The sequence below is a fragment of the Diabrotica undecimpunctata genome, chromosome 7, assembly GCF_040954645.1.
Source record: "Diabrotica undecimpunctata isolate CICGRU chromosome 7, icDiaUnde3, whole genome shotgun sequence".
In the NCBI taxonomy this organism is placed as follows: Eukaryota; Metazoa; Arthropoda; class Insecta; order Coleoptera; family Chrysomelidae; genus Diabrotica; species Diabrotica undecimpunctata.
The window spans coordinates 75,659,027-75,679,768 of NC_092809.1; the positions used below are offsets into that span (position 1 = coordinate 75,659,027).

Consider the following 20,742-nt stretch of genomic DNA (forward strand, 5'->3'; position numbering starts at 1 on the left):
CATTTATTTTATGTAAAATTTTATAAAACCTTTATTTCTATGGGAAAACATTGTTCTAAAGCCAATAGTTGCTGAGATATATGAGAAAAACAAGGAAACATACTGAATTTCTTGAATTTTTTTAATGTATTGTTTAATGAAAAGTTAAGCTCACTTTTGAGAACTCACTAATAGTGAAATTATAATGTAAAACAAAATTTTAAAAGAAAGCCCTTTGATCAAGCAAAAGAAACCTGAAGTAAAACGTCCTAGGGAACAATCACGATCTGGTAAGACAGTGTCTAACCAATATGTCATTCATAAACAAGGCGAAACCACGAAAGTATGTAAAAAATACTTTCTTGGAACCTTTCAGATATCTGATGGACGAATGACACGGGCCAATAATAAGATAAAACAAGGGGAACCACCTGGTTCAGATCATCGAGGTCATGACCAATAAAATATCTGAAGAACGTATGAACTGTGTCCGCAAACATATTGAAAATTTTCCATCTTACCAATTGCACTATAAAAGGAATAAGAATCCCAATCGTAGTTAAGTAGGTATAGTACTATATCGCTTGTACAGTGAGTACTGTCAGGAACAAGGCACTGTTCTCGTTTCCTGTGATATTTATCGCCGTACATTCAATAATGAGTACAACCTTCATTTTCATGTACCACAAAAAGATACGTGCTCTAAGTGTGATGCTTACAAATTTAAAAAATCTGCAATAACAGATGATAATGAGATGAGACAGATTGAAGTAGAGCACGAATTTAATCTTAGAAAGGCCGAGCTTGCACGTACTTCTATGAAAAATTACACAGGAAAGGCCCAGACTGACGATTCTTACTATGCATTCACTTTTGACTTAGAGAAAGCCCTAGCTTTCCAAAAACTAACCACATAATAATATATCGCATACCATAAACGTAAGTAATATGTACATTTACAACTTGGGCTGCCATGAGCTATCATCACATGGATGGGATGAAATAACAGCTTCGAGAGGATCTCAGGAAAACAGTGCCTGTGTCACAAATTACGTGCAGCAAATTCAAAATTATGTTGTATTGTGCAGTGACAGCTGCACCGGCCAAAATAGAAACTGGAATTTTGCCTTGGCCTTGTTATAGTTAGTTCAAAGTAATAGTATCGAAATAGTTGATCACAAGTTTATGGTAAGCGGACATTCTTACTTACCAAACGACTCAGACTTTGGTTCAATTAAAACTCACTCTAAAGGTAAACAGATTTATGTGCCTGATGATTGGTTTTCAGTCATAGTTCGGTGTAGAAAGAAAAAAGCTTTCATTTTCACAAAAATGCTTAGAGAAGGCTTTAAAGATCTGACACAACTCACTTCTTCTTCTTCTTCAGTGCCTTATCCGGTCCGGATGTTGGCGATCATCAAGGCTATCATGGTTTTGTTGACTGCTCTGCGAAACAGCTCCGCTGAGGTCATCCCAAACCATTGTCGGAGATTTTTCAACCACGAGATACGACGGCGTCCCGGTCCTCTTCTGCCAAATAGTTTACCCTGCATAACAAGTTGAAGTATTCGATATTTTTCTTCGTAATAACAACTCACTTAATCAATTACAAAAAGAAAATCCATTACCGATAACCAGTCAGTGTCATGGTTAAAAATGCAGTGGATTCGAGTCAAAAAAGATGGGTCATTTTCACTGTTCTATAAAGAAACACTAAATGAAGATTTTACTTTTCATAATAAGCAGAAGGGAAGACCAACATTGTTGAAAAATCTTCAACTGGATTGCCTGTACACAGCACTTCGACCAGTAATGCCAGCCAAAAACGGGATATGTGTGATTTACTACCATACATTCCTCCAGCCCACCATTCGTAGTTTAGATATCTTATCATCTCTTAAATTTATTTTTGTTTTCCTAATGTAAAAACAATAAACATGTTTTGATTTCTGTACATTCTCTTTAAACTTTTAAAGGAAAAGTGGTGTAAGTCATTTCACCCCTAAAAACTAAATAGTTTTATTTGTACAAAAATGTTAGTAGAGTTACATATGTTCTTAATAAATAAAAAAATACCACAAGCATGTTTATAAATGTTACGTAGATTTAATTACAATATTTCTAATAAAACCTTTTGTATCTCAAAATGATACTCAGATAACTTACACCAGTTTTCCTTTCACTGCCTCAAATCTGAAATTATTTTAATGATTTCGGATATGTACCTACATGAACCCTTAATTGTGTAATAACTTTGAACAAATCTAGATACCAGAAAAAAAAATGGAAATGAAAACTATGATACTTAAGGCTGAAACTGAATATAAAATTAAGAAAAACGTACTTACCTGGAGCAACATATTTTTAGCTATCCTACCGTACGTGTTAACATACACACCCTCATTGTCATAACACAGTAAAAGTTGCATACCATTACTGTTTGGTAGAGTAACTATACAATGTGGACAAATTCCATTCTGCGCCTTTAAACAAATAATAGACATATAACCTATTGAAAAAACTGATTAAAAAAGAAAAGACTTTCATAGGCAGTTTTTGATTTAATAATATTTTAATAAAACATTTAGCCATCGTAAAATGATCTAAATATATAAGCAGTGGCAGTATTTAAAGGAGAGTACTTGGGAATACATTTTTTTTTTTTTGGGAATTGACTACAAATATTAAATTTTTTATTTGAATTGCACTTCAAAAAGCGCAAATCTTTTATATTTTTAAATACCCGTTATTGGGAAATATATTATGGTGTTCCCTCTTTTAGTTTTCCTCCTGTCGGCGAGATGGGTGCCCGTTCTCTTAGTTCGGACAACAAGCGTAATCGTGAGACCAGTTCAGAGCAGTGTTTAAAGCGCATTCCGAAGAAGTTTCGTGACCGTCGACGAAAAATGCACCCATTGGTACACACCAGAGATCAAGAAACAGTCAAAAGAATGGACTTCACCTACATTCACTACCTGGAGAAGGGCAAGACAGTAAAAGGGCTCTACTATTCCGAATTATTGGGTCAACGCCGAATTGCAGAAAAAACATCCCCATTTGGCGAAGAAAAAACTGTTCTTCCACCATACCAACGCACCGGCTCACACCTCCATCGTCGCCACGGTCAAATTGGTCTACGAACTGTACGAACACACTCGCGGTAAAAATTTGAGTCGAATAAGTAGGTCATCACCGTCTCGAAGGCCTGCTTGGCAGACCACGAGAAAACGTATTTCTCAGATAGGTTGAAGAAGTTGGAGCATCACTGGTTCAAGTGTATCGAGCTAAAACGTGACTATGTTACGAAGTAAATCGCCACTTTTCCAAAAGTTTTGTTTTTCTTCTGTGGGCAAGTACGTAGATGGCCCTCGTTTAATACTGAACTCGAACCAATTATCCGGAGTCAGGATCATCAAAGTATAATACATCAAGTAAAGAAAACGGTGGAAAATGGTTGTAATAGGATGACAGAATATAATGAGTAATTCCAATCATCTACTTTGTACAATCGTATCTGATAATATAAATATTTCAAAGATGTATTCAACATTTTATCCGTTAATGTATGAATTGTTCTCCCTAAAGTACCACCACTGTTTATATCTACTTTATTTTAGGTAGACACACTACAACGAACTATAAATACTTTTTTTCTTTGCTTCTTCTGTCTTTATCTTTCTTTTTTCTCAATTTTTCCTTTTTTTCATCTTCATCTGAATGAAACTCTCGCGTGACGTATGCTCGGATATCAGGTAGTTCAACTAGTTTTCTTTCTTCAATTTTTTTCGTATATATATTGAGATCTACTTTGGGTAATTTTAGGGGGGTTATGGTGTCTTGAAACTTAGAGAAGCCTTCACTGAGCATACATCTGTACAAACGTAGAAACAATTTAATCGAGTAATATAATAATTTTGATATAAAGCAGTCAAAAAGTCGGAGATAATACAAAAATCTAAACTGAATCTATACCGCTTCGCCAGATTAACCGACCACGTGAAATTTCAAGTTTTCTCCTTTTAGTTTTTAAATTGCTCTATATAATAATTAAATACATTTATCAAAATATAAGTTGCATTTGTATTCCTTTTTGGCGTCTTGTTGGCTCCGTTTTTGGTAAAGTGTTTTTAATAACAACGAATAATTTACAATGAGGTCAGAGTGTAAGCTGTTGCTCTGCTTAATGATGAACGAATTTACAAAGATTTCGAGAAACTGGTCCTTACTCAAAAAGACCTGAACAGGGAAGACCAAGGCAAAAGCGCACAGTTACTGCTACACTTTTTCACCAGATACTGCAGAAGATTAAGCGAAGAAAATTATCATCTTATAACCTCCTACCTTTATTGGACGCAGCTCATCGAAGACAACGATTGGAATTCTCATGTACTTATGCAGATTGTGATATGGAAGGGTTCTGTTGAGACGAGTCTCGTTTTACGAGTTATTCACCTGATGGTCGACAAACAGTGTGGAAAAGGCCTTCGAGAACGCTATGTTCAATGTTGATTCTCTCCTAGAATACAGTTTGGTAGTGGAGGTATAATAATATTATGGGGCGACATTTCTTGGGAAGAACTTACAGATTTTGTTATGTTAGAGGGAGGTGGCCTTAACGCTGATAGGTATATTATGGAATATCTGGAAGAACATGTGGTCTCTTATATGCATTTCTCTTTGACGATTTTCTCCTCATACAGTATAATACTCGGCCGCACATTGTCAGGCCTCTTAGAAGTCCAGAACCCCATAGGATTTGTGGGACAACTTGGGAAGAGTAGATAGGCAAAATTATGACTAGTTTGAAACTCTGGTAACGTTAGAACAGGTAAACGAGTAGGAACAAATACCGCAAAACGAGATTGCTGCTTCGATCTGGTCGATTCCAGAAAAGATAAGAACTGTTGCTCGAACTCGAGGACAAAATACTCGATTTTAATATCTATATTTTAGAATTACTTCCTGATTTCGATTTGAAAAACATCCTACACCCGAATAAAAAATTTTATGCAGAACATTATGCAGAGGAATAGCTTGCGCTACTTGATCTGGCCTCTTTGTAAATTTTTCTTTGTTATTAAAAACCCTTTTTTCCCCGAAAAAGCAGCCAACAATACACCAAAAAGGGATATAATGTTATGAATAAACCAAGCATTATTTTAATAGTAAATACTCTATTAACAAAAACTTTCTTTTTGGCCACAAAAAGAAAAACTTTTAAAAAACGAATGGAAAGTCCACTTACATTTTGAAAAATGTATTTAATTATTATACAGGGTAACTCAACATAAATTAAAGGTGAAAACTTCGCGTGTCCGGTAAATTTAGCGCGCGGAGGGGGTGTAAACAAGTTATAATAATTTTTGGAGATTGTGATTCTTTCATTCATTGGATATGTTTGAAATATAAAGACCAAAGCGAGTTGCATGGCTAGGGAATTAAAAGAATATGAGAAATATAGACTCGTCAATAATATAGATAAAAATAAATATTTAGGTACCGTTGAAGGGTAAAAGAACTTAAAATAAACAGGAAAAAATAATAGTATTTGAATACATACTAGAAATATTTAGGTGTAAATTTCAAGACAAAGTATGGATGAAAAACAAATAAAATCTGAATGTACTATCCTGAAGTAAGGAATACGAAGAAGAAAAATATAAATTTACGATACAATAGAGTAAAGAGTAACATATTATATGGATGTGAGACTTAGAAATTAACAGGAGGCATCAAAAAGAAACTGCAGGCGATCAAGATGGATGCGCTAAAAAGTTCGGCAGAAATTTCAAGTAGAGATAAAATAAGAAACGAACGAAAAACACAGAACAACGGGGATATGAATCAATATCCAATCATTGAGGATATAGAACGGCGTCAACTGGGTCTATTTACACAGAACCCCTAAAAAGATTAATTCCAAGAAAATGGAAATAAAATTTTTTAACACACTTAAAACAGTTTGAACGTCCCAATTATTTTCGCTAAAGAGCGATAAACGGCTGGTACCATATTCCATCCAAAAGGACCAAACTTACTGTTGGCATTTGCAGACGATCTCGATCTAATAGGAAACACCCGATTAAGGATGAAGGAGACTTTCGCCAGGTTCGAGAAGGAAACAGAGAAGATGGGGCCCCTAACCAATGAAAACAAAACTAAATATATGTATACGAACCGCATTAACCGGAACAGATAGAATCGGACATCACCATCCATGACTTTAACTTTGAGCGACTCAGAGAATTTAAGTACCTGGCAACAACAATAACTGAAGACAATAACAAATCACAAGAAATAATCAATAGGATACAAGCCGGCAACAAATGTCTTTATGCCCTTCAAAACCTTATAAAATCGAAACAAATATCAAGACACACAAAGATACAATTATATAAAAGGCCAACGAAGAGCGACTATGAGTTTGGGACAGAAAAATCTTAAGGAAGAGCTTTGGGTCTGTGCTTGATGGAGGAGCAGGACAGTATAGGATAAGAACTAAAAAAGAGCTCGAAGAACTTTATCCAAACGCTAACATAAAAAAGAAATAAAGTCCAAAAGACTACAGTGGGCAGAACACATCAAAAAACATTCTGACGAAAAAATAGTAAGGCTGGTATAGGAAGTAGACCCAACTGGAAGAAGAACACGTGGACAACTTCGACTCCGGTGGAGAGATAATATCGCAGGAGACCTTAAAGCTATGGGCTAAAATTGGATGAAGCTTGCCCAAGACAGAGATGAATGAAGGCATGTTTTCAAGTCGACTAAAACCCACGAAGGGTTGTAACGCCACGGGGTAAGTAAGAGTAAAGGGTGATAAAGATACTTCGGCTTTTAAAATGTGAGTCAAAAACAAGAAAAAATCCATAGCTATAAAATCATCCAAAGAAATCAATGACAATGCATTAAAAATATACAAAATTTTTGATAATTTCATTAATACCTGGCATTTTTCTCTAAGGATTCCTCCGAAACTTCCGAAACTAATGAAGGCAGTGATTGCAAAACAGGCTGAGAAGAGGCTTCCTGTTCATTAATATCTGGACTATCGGGAATATCTAGAGGAACACTTCTTGGATATTTCTGTTGTATTTCGAGCTTTGATGGAGTTAAAGATACTTCCAATTTTGCGGGTTTTTGCTAACACCGGGAAAGATATTATCATTATTAAAAGGATGTATATATAAAGATAATTTTACATCACGAAGATCCTGAGACTAATTACATTATAGACATTATGTTGTAAAATAAATAAAATTCACGAAATATTAATGAAAGGATTGATCGGCTGACACGCTTTCTTCTATTTCAATTTTTAAACCTAACCTCTATACTCACGTCGAAACAAGTATATGCTTTAGTAATTTGTCACTTTCATTGTATGTGAATATCCTTGCTGTTGATTGACAGCTGCCAGCGACCGTTGCCAGTTTGGTGCATATATTTTTCTAGCATCTTCGTCTACACCATAGTTCCATTTAAGTTTTGATTTAACTCTTCATCTACTTCACACCGGCTGTAACATAAGGTTTCGTCTACGAGGGTTGTTCTGTCATCTTGCTAGATGCATGTCCATATCAGTCTTCCTATTTTTATGAGAGATATTACGTCTTTATCGCCAGATATCTGTTTGTATTTGTGCTATATCTCGCAGTTGTACCTCCTCCTCCAAATACAGTTTTCACAGACGTCACCGAATATTCCTCTCAGGATTCTTCGTTCAAACAGTAGCAAGAGATTTACATCTCTTTTGGAGATGGTCCATATTTCCGATCTATATATCAGCTCTGGAACTATCTATAAGGTTTTGTATATTGTTATTTATGGTTTCAGGCTTAAGTTTCTACTTCTAAAAGATTCTGAAACTAATATTGGCTGCTTAATTTTATAGTTCATTCTTAAGGGACTTAAGTTCTTTCCTTGACTTTAAAGTATTTATTGAAAATACAGAATGTGCCTGTAATTAAAATTAATAATAACACAATATTAAAACATATACATATGATACAACGTTCAATTTGGACCAAAATGACGTTAAACTGACAGTAAGCGACCAAGTGACATTTGAGAAGATGACAGGATTATGCCTTCCGGTTCCTAGTTTTCTTTCTCGTCTGTGGTTAAGTCTCCGGTCTGAAGATTTCTCTCCGAAATTTCCCTTTGAATGACTACTAACCTGTCTGTTTTGGTATTCCTCTTTTCCTTCTTTTGACTGGTACTCATTCTTTGAATATGGCGATACCAAATAAGCTGTAGATTCCTTCAAATTCTTGTAACATATTTTGACTCTAATATGTTGTAGGGCTTGGTCTTAAGATATTTTTTCCCGTTTTGATTTTTTGTCAGACCTTCCACCATGTTTCGCATCCACATAATAGGATACTTTTCTCTTTCTCGATATATATCTTTGTATCCCAATATTGAATTTAGACACCCTATCACTGTTTTTCCTCTTATAATCCTACGTTTTATTTACTTTTCAATGCGGTCCCTATAGTTTATTGTTGTGACAAACTGAGATACATCTGTAATTTCCGCAACAGTCTCTTGGGCCTTTTTAGTGAATGGGTGTAATCCACACTTATTTCTTAAGAATAAGAAATCCCTGTTTAGATATCTTTTAAATAACTCTTTAAGATGGTATATCAATTTGAACATTGTAACGACGTGCATCGCCCCCGTCTCGTTAGCGCTTCATACACACGCACTCCCACCAACAGTTCCTTTTCTATCGACGCGCGCTAGAGAAGATAAAAGGCCTACGACGATATAAAACAGCGTACTCTACAAGAGAGAATTGAGTTCCGCTAGAGTGCTGATCTAGTGGGAACTCCACCGGTCCTATGGGTATTGACTGAAGGCCAACATTCCGGAGTTCCGCCAGAGTGTTGATCTGATAATAACTCCACTGGCCCTAGGGTATTGACTGAAGGCCAACCGCTTCTGCTAGAGTATTTACCTAGTGGAAGTTCAGTACGCGGTCTTGGAGTATTGATCTGAGACAGACCTATTCTTTCCCGTGACTAAGTATTAATTAGTCGCTTTCCACTCCTCGCCAGACCGAGTCATATATCCAGGTCGTAACCGCAGGATTGGCAGTTTATTTTTATTGATTTAAATATAACTTTATTTTGTTATTTATTTGTTCGACATATATTTTTATTTTAATTTAAACCTGGGTTTTACTGAGTCTGCTTTCTAAAAGAACCACCCGTCAGAATGTTTCGTTCTTTAATGACTTCATAACTAGTGCTATACATTCAGGTCCTGAAGAGGTTAAAGAATAAATTCAAAGTAAAAAATCTATAGTCTATATCCACAAAAGTCTATTCACTCATTAAGTCTGATTTGAGACTGAGACCACAAGCAATTCGTTTAGAATCTAAATCAAATAACAGCAATAATTATCAGTTCTAATGTATACACAAGTCATTAACTCTGTAATGGAAACAGAACAATGAGGAAAATAAGTCACAGAGAGCATGAATGAAAATAATTATTAACTCATCATATCTGAATCAGTAAACATGACAATAGCATCAATTAAGGTCAAACACATGAGAAGCAACTAAAAATTATACCAATGATATAATGTTGATTACTCTACGCAAGTTAAAATCATTCTTTTTGTCAATATTTTTAGTTTTTTTGTAAGATCTGCTCTGTTATACCTTAAATTTAATAAATATGCCACTCGATTTAATCCTCTAAAATCATGTGAGCCGACTTATATGGCTAATTCACTAAAACTAACACTAAAAAACAGTTGTTTCACATTCTAGATACTTAACCAGATTTTGTTCATCTACAGTTAATAAGCATTCGCAAAGCAAGCTGCTCTTGTCAAACTCGCATTCGCAAACTACATCCTTAACAGATTCGCTTTCCTTTTCTTTCTCGACATCCTTAATTCTTATCGGTATTGTTTTAGTAGCCAGAAAGTCTTTGGGAGAGGGTTCTGCTGGTGCATCTCCACTCCATTCTGGACTTTCAATGTCTGGTATAATCGCATGATGAATAAATTCTAGATTTAATAACCTTAAAATTATTAAAATGTTAAAATCAAGACAATTTCGTATTTTTGTTAACCTCTCAGGTAAAAGTTTTCGACATTTTATTACTTTTTTCAGTTTTTTGTATTTTTTAAACTTTTACTTGTTTACACCAACGAAAATATTAAAACTTAAACTTTTTTATGCTTTTTTAATCTTTTGAACTCGTTTAATCAAATGAAGACTTTAATACTTTAATATTCATATGCAACAATACGTAATACGAAAAAAAAACCAATATTACCTCCAAAGAGCCTCACAAGCTATATCCACAATAAACGTTACCGTTCGATCCTTACTATCTATTTTGTCGATTTCCACCATCACTTTATCTATTAGTTCTTCTCTAACTGAATATATAAAATTGTCAACCTCTTCTTCAACATATATTTTTTCCAATTCAATATCAAATGCCATCTGTGATGGTATGATTTCCATAGACTCCATTTTTTAAGTTTATTAAAGAGAAATTTTTTTATTTATGACTTAATATTGACAGTTACACAATAATCAATGATAACAATGTTTTTAAAGCACCGTTCATATGTATTGAACATTATTGCTATAACTTAATACTTTTAAAGTCCTAGTAAAGTAACTTTTATAATTTTCGAATAATTTTATAATTTTTTGCATTCTTTTTTCCAGTCTCTAATTGAACAAAGCCATTTTTTGCAATTATACAAGCTTTAAAAAACATTTTTTACCTTAGGATCTCAGTCGCTTATAGGTAAATGTTATCTGCCTATTGTACCGAGGAATATCAAACACTACATACAAACAAGAACCACTCGAGATCGTTTCTCGGAAGGAAATGATAAATCACTGAAAAGTAATTTGTATTTTTTTCTTATCCCAATGAAACATGTTCATGTATTGTAAAAAGCATGTCGTATAATGTCATGTTAACATGGTGAATAATACACGGCACAAATATACGCACACAAGCGACCTACGCCCTGAGTGGGTACGTCCCACCAAATTTGTTACAAAAAAAACTGCCAATGAAAGTTTTTTTATACCTAAAAGATTTACTTACAATTTTCGGGAGGTATATATCATATACGCTGGCCGAGTCTAAATCGACGGCATGGAAACCATCACTACTTCCGTAAATAACTTTTAAGCGAGTCCCTTCTTCGACTGTAAGGTCCACCAACAGCGGCCTGTACTGGAGATCACAGAACGACTTGAAAGCCATGAACTTGTGGTAAGGTTTCGGCGCCCACGCGTAAATTTCGATACTATCTTTTAGGGCGATCACCAGGAACTTTATCCTTTCATATTTAACTATTTTAAAGTGGACTGCACCTTGGAGGTCTCCTACGTTAATCCAACCATTTCGCCTTTCCACTTGCTGGAAGAAATAATCAAATATTCATATTATAATATAATTATACAGGGTTTGTCAATCAAACTTTTCGCAATAGTCATTGAATTTTTTGAAAATGCAGAAATAGGTATTGAAACTTGAAACCATTGAAATTAAACGTATGAGCACGAATTTATGGGAATCGCATTATTGGTCCATTTTTTGCAACAACATTTGAATGGAGAAGCATTCAAATGCATCTAGAATTACTAAAAAAAAATTATTAAATTCAGTCGAAAATGATACTGGTAGCCCCGATTTAACTCCCCTGGACTTCTTCCTAAGGGGTTAGTTAAAAACGCATGTGGTTTTTAATGTGGTTTTTGACGCGTCGGGAAAAATTTGAAATTGACACTAGCCAAATAAAGGCGTTACGTTTGGTATTTAAGCGATGTAACACTCAATAAACATACTCTTTAGAGGATTTTGACAAGAGCTATGAGTCATGCCGATGCAGTACACAGTACAAGTTTACCTGTTATTTACAAGGTCATAGCTCTTGTCAAAATCCATTACCTTTACAAAAATAAAATTAATTAACATGGCAAAAAATATGTATGCCTGAATTCTCCTTAAAATTAACGGTTTGTGGTACTGGAAGGGAGAGGGTTGTCAAATGATACGATATCTATATCGCTAAAATATTGGAATAAAAATCAACCTGTTTTAGCATTTTCACAAAGTCCAATGAATATTGCCAAATATCTGGGTGGACTTTTTTGAGCGGCCAACCCTATACTTATATCAATATATAAAATATTCGTATTGCATACACAACTCAAAAGAAGTAAATTTCATTTCATTCGAATACATAATGCAATGATTGTTGCGAATGACATGTAAATGTCATTGAGATACCTAAGAAAATTATTTATAATTATATCCCATTCATCATCAGTGGCATTACAGCTCGTTATGAGCCAAAGCCTTCTTCAGAACAATCTTCCATTCGTCCCTGTCTCTGGCAACTCTTCTCCATGCTTTAACTCCGATGGATTTTAGATCATCCTCTATGTTATCTTGATACCTAAGTTTTGGTCTTCCTCTGGTTCGTCTTCCCACTGGTCCTCTTCGGTCGAAAATTTTTCTGATCGTTGCATCTTCATCTCGCCTAATTACATGTCGTATCCATCGAAGGCGTGCTAATTTAATACATTTAACAACGTCAGGTTCCCCAAAACTTCTATATAACTCAAAGTTGTAGCGCCTACGCCACAAACCCTGTTCTTGGATTCCTCCATATAAATATTTTCCTTAGAATTTTTCTCTCGAAACGTTTAAGCAATTCTTGGTCGTTCTGTGTAAGTGACCACGTTTCTGACCCGTATGTTAACACTGGCCTTATTAGTGTTATATATATGGTAACTTTAATTTTTCTGGGTAGTTTTGGGGCCATCTGTTTCCTCAAGCCATAATAGTACTTATTGGCAAGCACTATTCTTCTTTTAATTTCTTCGCTGACATTGTTGTCTTTGGTCAGCAGCGAGCCCAGGTAGACGAAGGTGTCCACACCTTCCAGTTCCAGATCATCAATTAATAGTCTAGGTATCTGGTTGCCTGATCTAGTACAATACGTATAATTGGTTTCCTGTGCGTTTATTTTTAATCCCATTCTCAGTGCAGACGCCCTTAGTGATCGAAATGCTTCGATCAGAGATTCTGTGGACCTAGCAATAATGTCTATGTCATCTGCATATCCGACCACTTGTACAGATTTATTAAAGATGGTGCCATTCATATTAATATGGCACTCGAATTACTTTTTCTAGTGCAAGGTTAAATAAGAGACGCGACAGTCCATCTCCCTATCTCAGTCCATTTTTACAATGGAAGGGTCTAAAAGTCGTTTTGGATTCTGACTACACTATCTACGCCTGCGAGTGTAAGTTCCGTTAGTTGAACAATATGAAGCGGCATTTGAAATTCCACCATAGCCTGTAGAGGTTTTTGTCTGTTGACTGAATCGTATGCGGCTTTGAAATCCACGAATATGTGGTGGGTGTCGACTCCAAACTCATGCGTTTTCTCAAGAATCTGCCTGACTGTGAAGATTTGATCCGTTGTTGATTTATTGGGTCGAAAACTGCACTGGTAGTTCCCAACTATTTGTTCAGCATAGGGGATCAATCTTCTGTACAATACGTTGGACAATACTTTATATGCCACTTTAAGTAGGGTGATGCCCCTATAATTATCACACACCATCATATCTCCCTTTTTGTGAAGAGGGTGCATTACACCTAATTTCTAGTCCGCGGGCGTTTCCTTGCGTTGCCAGATTTTGGTTACTAATTTTATATCCCATTAGACGAGCAAAAATATAATATGGCACTTATTTTCTTCCTTATGTAGATAAATATAGTTTCCTTTATATCTTCTTCATAGAGTGAAGATGTTTTTTATTTTTCACTAAATTTTAAATGAACCTGCTACTATCAAAGTACCTACTCCAATATTGTCATATAGCGTCCTTATTTTTACATTGATAATAACGATTGATACATATAACATAAAATCCTACAGAAAACGATTAATAAAATACTTACATCACTAGCGCCATCTGTCCTTAATATTTTACTCTTCAACCAACTGAGGTAGTATACTCTAACCCTATTTTTCTTCCCTGATATGGTTACAAGAATGTTTTGGCCTTCGAGTACTTCCATTTGCTGGAATCTTCGCCTCGAAATTAATTGATAAACTTTACCTTGTCCGCTTCTATCCAAAAGCATCAGTCCATGTTCGGTGCCTATAAGGAGATTGACCCCTGAAAATAAAAAAATGAAATTTGTTAAACTAATATCAATCTAATTAAACTGAATGGTCGACAACTAAAGAAAAACAATGACAAAAACTACATGACTAAGAAACAGAGCTGAGTAATTCATACTTAAAAAGTATTACTAAAGGAACTTGTGTTTGCGTAAAGTTCGTTCACTAGAATTAGCACCATTTTTTAAAATTCACTTGAAGAAGGTATTGTGTTTTTAAGCAGTTCCTAGTTAAGTGATAAAAGTTTGCTAAGTATTTCAAGATAATAATAGTAAGTACATTAACCTTACCTATCTATGTCGACTGCTATAAAAAGAATCAGCCCACCTGCGCAAGAGATGGAGTGACAACAATCGGTATAACGTCAGAAATGAAAATGAATGTCAGAAATGAAAACAGAGATATTCTGACAAATTTCTGCAGCACAAATAAATTACGTATTGATAATACTTTTTCCCCTCACAAAGAACAACACAAGTATACATTTGAAAATACCAGGAGATAAGAAAAATTAATTGGTTGCTCCGTGTGAGTCCATTTCAAACTGGATAGTAGACCTAAATGACAGACTTACTCAAAATATATTTAAAGCACAATCTTTAAAATGCTAAAAACAATTTGTCTTCTTCTTCTTATTCTCCCTTTTTATAAGCAATTCTGCTTGTTCATTGGCGGATCAATAACTCTATGGAAGTTTGTCACTCCATCTTTTGCGCGGTCGTCCGATACTTCTTCTGCCGATTGGGACACGGGTCTCCTCCATTCTTCTTATGTAGTTATTACATTCTTGTTTTCTATTTTGTGTCCATTCATTTATACACTGTACGTTACATTTTCTTCTAATGTCTTCTCTTCTCTTTCAGCGTATTTCCTGTAAATCTTCTCAGTACTGTCATCTCTGCCGTTTCCAGTAGCCTTTGCGTTGTGGTTGTGTCGTTTCTGAGGCATATGTCATTATTGGTCTTACACTGGCTTTATAATTTCTTGATTTCATTTATGTTAATGTGTCTGTTTCGCCACATAGTGTTATTAAGGCATCCTGCCAGTAATATTTACTTTTTGTACTTGATCTCTCACTTCTTTGTCCAGGTCTCCATAGCTAGACAGTGTAATTCCCAGGTATTTTATTTCCATTACTTGTTCAATACTGATGCCATCAATTTCTATTTTACACCTGGTTGGTTCTTTGCTGACTACTATTATTTTAGTTTTCTGAGATCAAATTGTCATATTAACTTCTTTTGCTCTTATGTTAATTCTGTGGACCAGTCTTTACATACTATATTTATCTTGGGCTATCAATATTGCGTCGTCTGCGTAACAGAGTATTTTGATTTCTTTGTTTCCGATTATGTATCCTCTTCCTTTGTTAACGGTTTTGATGATTTCATCCATTTCTATAGGTTCTGTAAGTTGTCCATCTATTCTGACTTCCATTTTGTTGTTTTGGTAGATGTTTTCGATAGTTTTTATAATATTTAGGGGAACTTCTCTATTATACAGAAGATGTATTACATCTTGGAGTCTTACTCTGTCAAACGCTTTCTTTAGGCCACTCATACAGAAATGTCTATTATACTCTAGTGATTTCTCAGAAATTTGCTTTATAACGAATATTGCATCTGTACCCGACCTTCCACTACGAAAACCCTGTTGTTCATTCTGCTAAACTTATCCTCTGATTTATTAGCACTTGTAAAATGTAAAATTTTAATTGTAAGTTTTAGCGTAGTATTTAACAAGTTTATACCTCTGTAGTTTTCTGGCTGTTTTCTGTATCTACTTTTTTGAATAGTAGAATTAGTTCGCCCGTTCTTCATTCTTCCGGTATTTTATGGTGTTTTATAATTTTATTAATTGATGTTGTTAATTGTTCTGTCATTGCTGCTCCACAATATTTCAGTAACTCGTTTGGTATCCCGTCTTTACCTGCTGGTTTTCTGTTCTTCAGGTTTTGTAATTCTAACAATTTGAACAAACCTTCTATCAGATATGGTACAAAAGGTGCCAATATTACTTATTTTAATTTTTATGATTTCCAATGTAGGTCATTTCCTAAATGTAAAAGTTCTAGTGTAGATAATAAATAAAAATATATACACCTGTTGGTATACTCCTAAATTAATTAGTTCTTTTTTCAGAAAAGTATTTTGTAATTGTAATCACCTTTAAAGTGCATTTAATTACTCAGCTCTGGTAAGTAAATACGCCAGAACAGTTGGATTAAACAGAAGATAAAACAAAAGTATTATTGTCAAATAAAAATGTATAGTACTGAGCATAAAAAAATAAATATGCCAAATTGTCGTGTATTCTATTGCTTATGTATTGTGGACACTCTGTATGCAACCGCTCTTAAAAACGAATTAATCTTACCCCATAACGCGGCACACAGAATTTCGCTGTTGAAGCGTTTCTTGTACTTCCTAATTTCAGGCGTATCCGACGACATGTCGTGGGACGTCGGCGTCACGTTGACGTTGACATGTGATTCTCGTCTAGATGGCGCCGAACTCGCTCCGAAGCCAAAAGCCAGGAAGGAGCGCTGTTTCTGTTGCAAGGCAAGAGCGTTAGCATGTAGGTGACTTGTTTGTGGAGACGGTTTTTTAATTGAGGACGGAGGGGTTATGAGAAACTGAAAAAAGAAAACAATTCTATTAGTTATTTAAACAATTATAAAATTAATCAATTCTTTTTTGGGAGCTAGTTGATAATAGGCATTAGCAAGAACCAATAAATAAGAACTATGTCTAGGTTTTTTTATTTTGAACTATTTGTTAGGTCCAAGTATATTCACATTCTCATTGAATTTTCAATTGATACAGGGGTTTTAAAGGTGCACTAGAAAGTAACAAAGTAATGATAACCGAGTAAGAAAGAGCGATATGCAAATATGAGATATTTAGCGATACTGCTGTATCAGTAGTGTGATATAAATTTAGTATCTGGAAATATAATATAATCAAATAAACATAAATACTTATTGGTCTTCAATACCACGAGTACTACTAAGTTGTCTTATGGAAAAAATATAGTGCATCGACGAGTTGAGCGAGGCGACTAAAAACGTGCCGTTCATAAATTATACTACATACTTAGTAGAGGCACTCATTGTGTGATTTGTATTTGGGTAGAAAACCTAATTGCATATTAGCGGCAAACAAACAAGCATACATTTAAAACAGCAGCTAAGATATACCATATTTTGTAAATATCAACTATATTTAAGAAGAAATTTTAGTGATGTTGCTTCCTCTTTCTGCTCTTCTTCTATCGGAGATTGGATATCATCAAGGCTATTCGAACTCTGTTTATAGTTGTTCTAAACATTTCGATTGTGGCGCAACCAAACCACTCTCAAAGTTCTCATCCAAAATATTTTTCTACCTTCGTCCTTCAATAGTTCCTTGCATTATGTTTTGTAGAAATATACATTTTTGTCCCCGTATTATATGGCCATCCATTCCAATTTTCTCTTGTTTTTTATGGTAAGTATTACTTCAGGAAGGACAGACATCACATATGTTATAGACGGCATAGCATGGCTGAAGCGGAACTGGGGCAGGCTATGTGGCGAGAATGAATGACGGGCGGTGGGACCAAAAAATTACAGTGTGGAGACCACGAGCTGATAGAAGAAGTAGAGATAGACCACCTACATGGTGGACAAACGACGTCAAAAGAATCGCTGGGAATTGGCTGCAGGAAGCTCAAGTTTGGCGGAACTGGAAGAAATTAGAGGTCTATGTTCAACTTTTTACGCAGAAGGCTGGATGATGATAATAATTACTTCGGGTCTTTAGTTCATTCGTAATACTCCTTCATTTGTGACAAGGTCAATCCAACTTATTCTAGTATATTAAGTAATATTCGTCGATAGCACCACATCTCGAAACTCTATGCTTTCTATATTAAAAAATTTTTATTAAAAAATCCTTTATAAAAGGTATATTCGTTTAAAACTTGCTACTCAAAGTCCGTTTAGAGACTACGTCTCAGGACCAGTAATTCTGGTGGATATCTTACGTGTACATGAAGTAAATCTACTTAAAATTCTAACATACTACATAATTATCCGCAACAGTGTAATAGAATACCAATTAAATAGCATTTAAAGGGTTTTCATCCATATATTCCTTGTATCTTTTTATATCGTTATGATAGAGAGTCTGCTTCCCGTCGTCCATCAAGGTACTAAACACACGATCTTAACATTCTTACATGTAGAGGGAGACATATCACAATTATTAAACGGTTCCTTCATTTTTATGAAAATGGACCTAGCAATTTCAATACGTCTTTTGATTTCGATATTTTGACCACTTGCCTCGTTTATCATAGCTCGTATTTATTGTAATGTTTGTATGATGAATTAGGTGATCAATACAGATCATATACTTGGTATTCTAGGTATTGATCTGTAAACCGTAGTTATTGCAAACTCTATTCCTATTCTCTAGTAAAAGCTCTTTCGATGTTCTTGTTAACAGCACATTATCGTCTACATATCTAATGTTATTTATCACTTCCCCGTTGACGATTATTTCTTCATTTGCACTTGATAAAACTTCAAAGCAAATGTGTTCACTGTACAGTAAGGAGGCAACAACAGTAAGGGCGACGATATACACTAAGCAGCAAAATTAACGCACTACCTTAAAAATCGGACATTTATGTCTTTAATTTCCTATACCGGCTGTACGACTTAAGTGATTTTTTTTAAATATGTTACAGCCTGATTCTTTAACAATAACGCTGTAATAATATTGTTGCTAGACAGGTAAATTGTCATTGTATACCGGGTGTACCAATCAGACTGTGTTTTTTCTCAAAGTTCGCAACAACCTGTGGAATATTCTAGCATTTATAAAACACTGAAATTAAAACCTAGCAGCCTCAGGTTTTCTTAACATTTTGTTTTTTTGATTCAGTCCTCCCACTAAATCCTCATTTTCTTCTTAGTTTAATAAACAAGCCTAAAGTAGTCTATGAGAAATTAGAAAAGATGTCAAATTGTTAACAGTCAAAAAGGGTCTGATTTTTTGGATGGAACGCGCTACAAGGAATTTGATCCGTGATGAGTATGTTCAAGCAGTCCCCTTACATAGCGAAAGACTTAGCTACCATTCTATCGGTCGAATGTTGTGAGTTTCACATATATCAATTTCTCGCATTTTTCAACACTTTAGAGAAATGAACTACAGCAAACGTCCCAAACAAGGTAGACCTCGAGTTACTACGGTTGTTCAAGACCGTTTTATCTTTTAACGGAATTTAGTGCTGTTCATAATATCCAACCCAGCATTGATACCGTGAGGAGATGTCTTGTAGAACATGAATTGCGTATTCGAAGACCAGCTACAGGCCCAGCATTAACTGAAAACCACCGCAGAGCTAGATTGCAATTTGCCAGAGTGCACGTAAACTGGAATAATGACGACTGGGAAAACGTTCTGTTGACAGATGAATTCAGATTTTGTCTCTATAATTCCGATCGACGTTTAAGAGTAATCCGACGACCAAATGAGCGTTATGCCTAGTGCAACGTATGTAGAACGACTTTATTTAATAGAGAGTCTATAATGATTTAGGGAGGAATTTCTTTAACAGAGCGAACAGATCTTGTTCCTCTACGTGGAAGTTCTTTAAACAGTGAAAGGTACATAACCGAAATTTATTTCTGAGCATGTTGAACCTTTCGCTTCTTATATTGGTACCAAATTTTTGCTAATGCACGATAATGCAAGACCTCATGTTGCACGAACTGTAACCGAAAATTTACAACAAGTAAATCTTCTGACTTGTAATTGGCCACTTCATAGTCCAGATCTTAACCCGATGGGAAATTTGTGGGACATAATTGGCAGAAGACTACGAAAGCGTTTGATTGATCCCATGATATTGATCAAGACCAAATAGCAAACCTCATTTCGAGTATATCTCGTCGATGTGAAGCCGTCATTAGAAGTAGAGGCGGCAATACCCGCTACTGAAGTGTATTGTATTAATGTATTTTTGTTACTTTAATGATGTTAACCTGTACTTCTTACGTTATGCTAATAAAAACGTTTTGTATGATAAAAGTACATATCTCTTTTATTATCGAACATAATCGAATGAATCAAAAAACAAAATGTTAAGGAAGACTAAGGCTACAATTGAGTTTTAATTTCAGTATTTTATCAATTCTAAAATATTCCACAGGGTGTTCCGAACTTTGAGAAAAAACAGTATAATTGTTACACCCGATATACAACGGCATTTACCTGTCAAGCAACAATATTAATACAGCGATGTTCTTAAAAAATAAGACTATAACACATTAAAAAAACCACTCAAATCAGACAACAGGTTTAGGAAATTCGAGACATCAAAAATATCCCAATTTTAAGGTGGTCCGTTAATGGCTTACTTCAGCCTATTACATATATCTTCTATTCTTTTATGTGCTCGCTAATTTCAATATACAGTAAAGATTATTCTTAGATCTTTATCATAATATGCCTTTGCTCTCAAAGAAATCTATGAAACATGCGTGTATCTCATGATTAACATCCAAGCATA

At 34.9% G+C, this 20,742-nt stretch overlaps 2 protein-coding genes across 11 annotated transcripts in view; both read right to left on the reverse strand.

The window, feature by feature from the left end:
• msn (serine/threonine-protein kinase msn) overlaps nt 1-20,742 on the reverse strand; it is a 212,660-nt gene that overhangs the window by 12,224 nt on the left and 179,694 nt on the right. For 7 of the 10 annotated variants that reach the window (XM_072537565.1, XM_072537567.1, XM_072537563.1 and 4 more), the window contains 4 exons: nt 16,555-16,813; nt 13,953-14,173; nt 11,074-11,391; nt 2,328-2,462 (listed from right to left, as the gene is read on the reverse strand). In XM_072537565.1, the coding sequence (XP_072393666.1) occupies nt 2,328-2,462; nt 11,074-11,391; nt 13,953-14,173; nt 16,555-16,813 (933 nt within the window). The remainder of the gene's footprint in view (nt 1-2,327; nt 2,463-11,073; nt 11,392-13,952; nt 14,174-16,554; nt 16,814-20,742) is intronic. The other 3 variants (XM_072537568.1, XM_072537572.1, XM_072537570.1) reach the window with 1 other exon arrangement.
• LOC140446826 (uncharacterized) lies at nt 2,534-10,525 on the reverse strand. The gene is made up of 4 exons (XM_072539411.1): nt 10,279-10,525; nt 9,774-10,020; nt 6,926-7,122; nt 2,534-3,850 (listed from the first exon to the last, which is right to left on the reverse strand). Exons 1-4 carry the CDS (start codon nt 10,479-10,481, stop codon nt 3,616-3,618), a joined length of 882 nt encoding a protein of 293 aa, XP_072395512.1. The 5' UTR covers nt 10,482-10,525; the 3' UTR covers nt 2,534-3,615.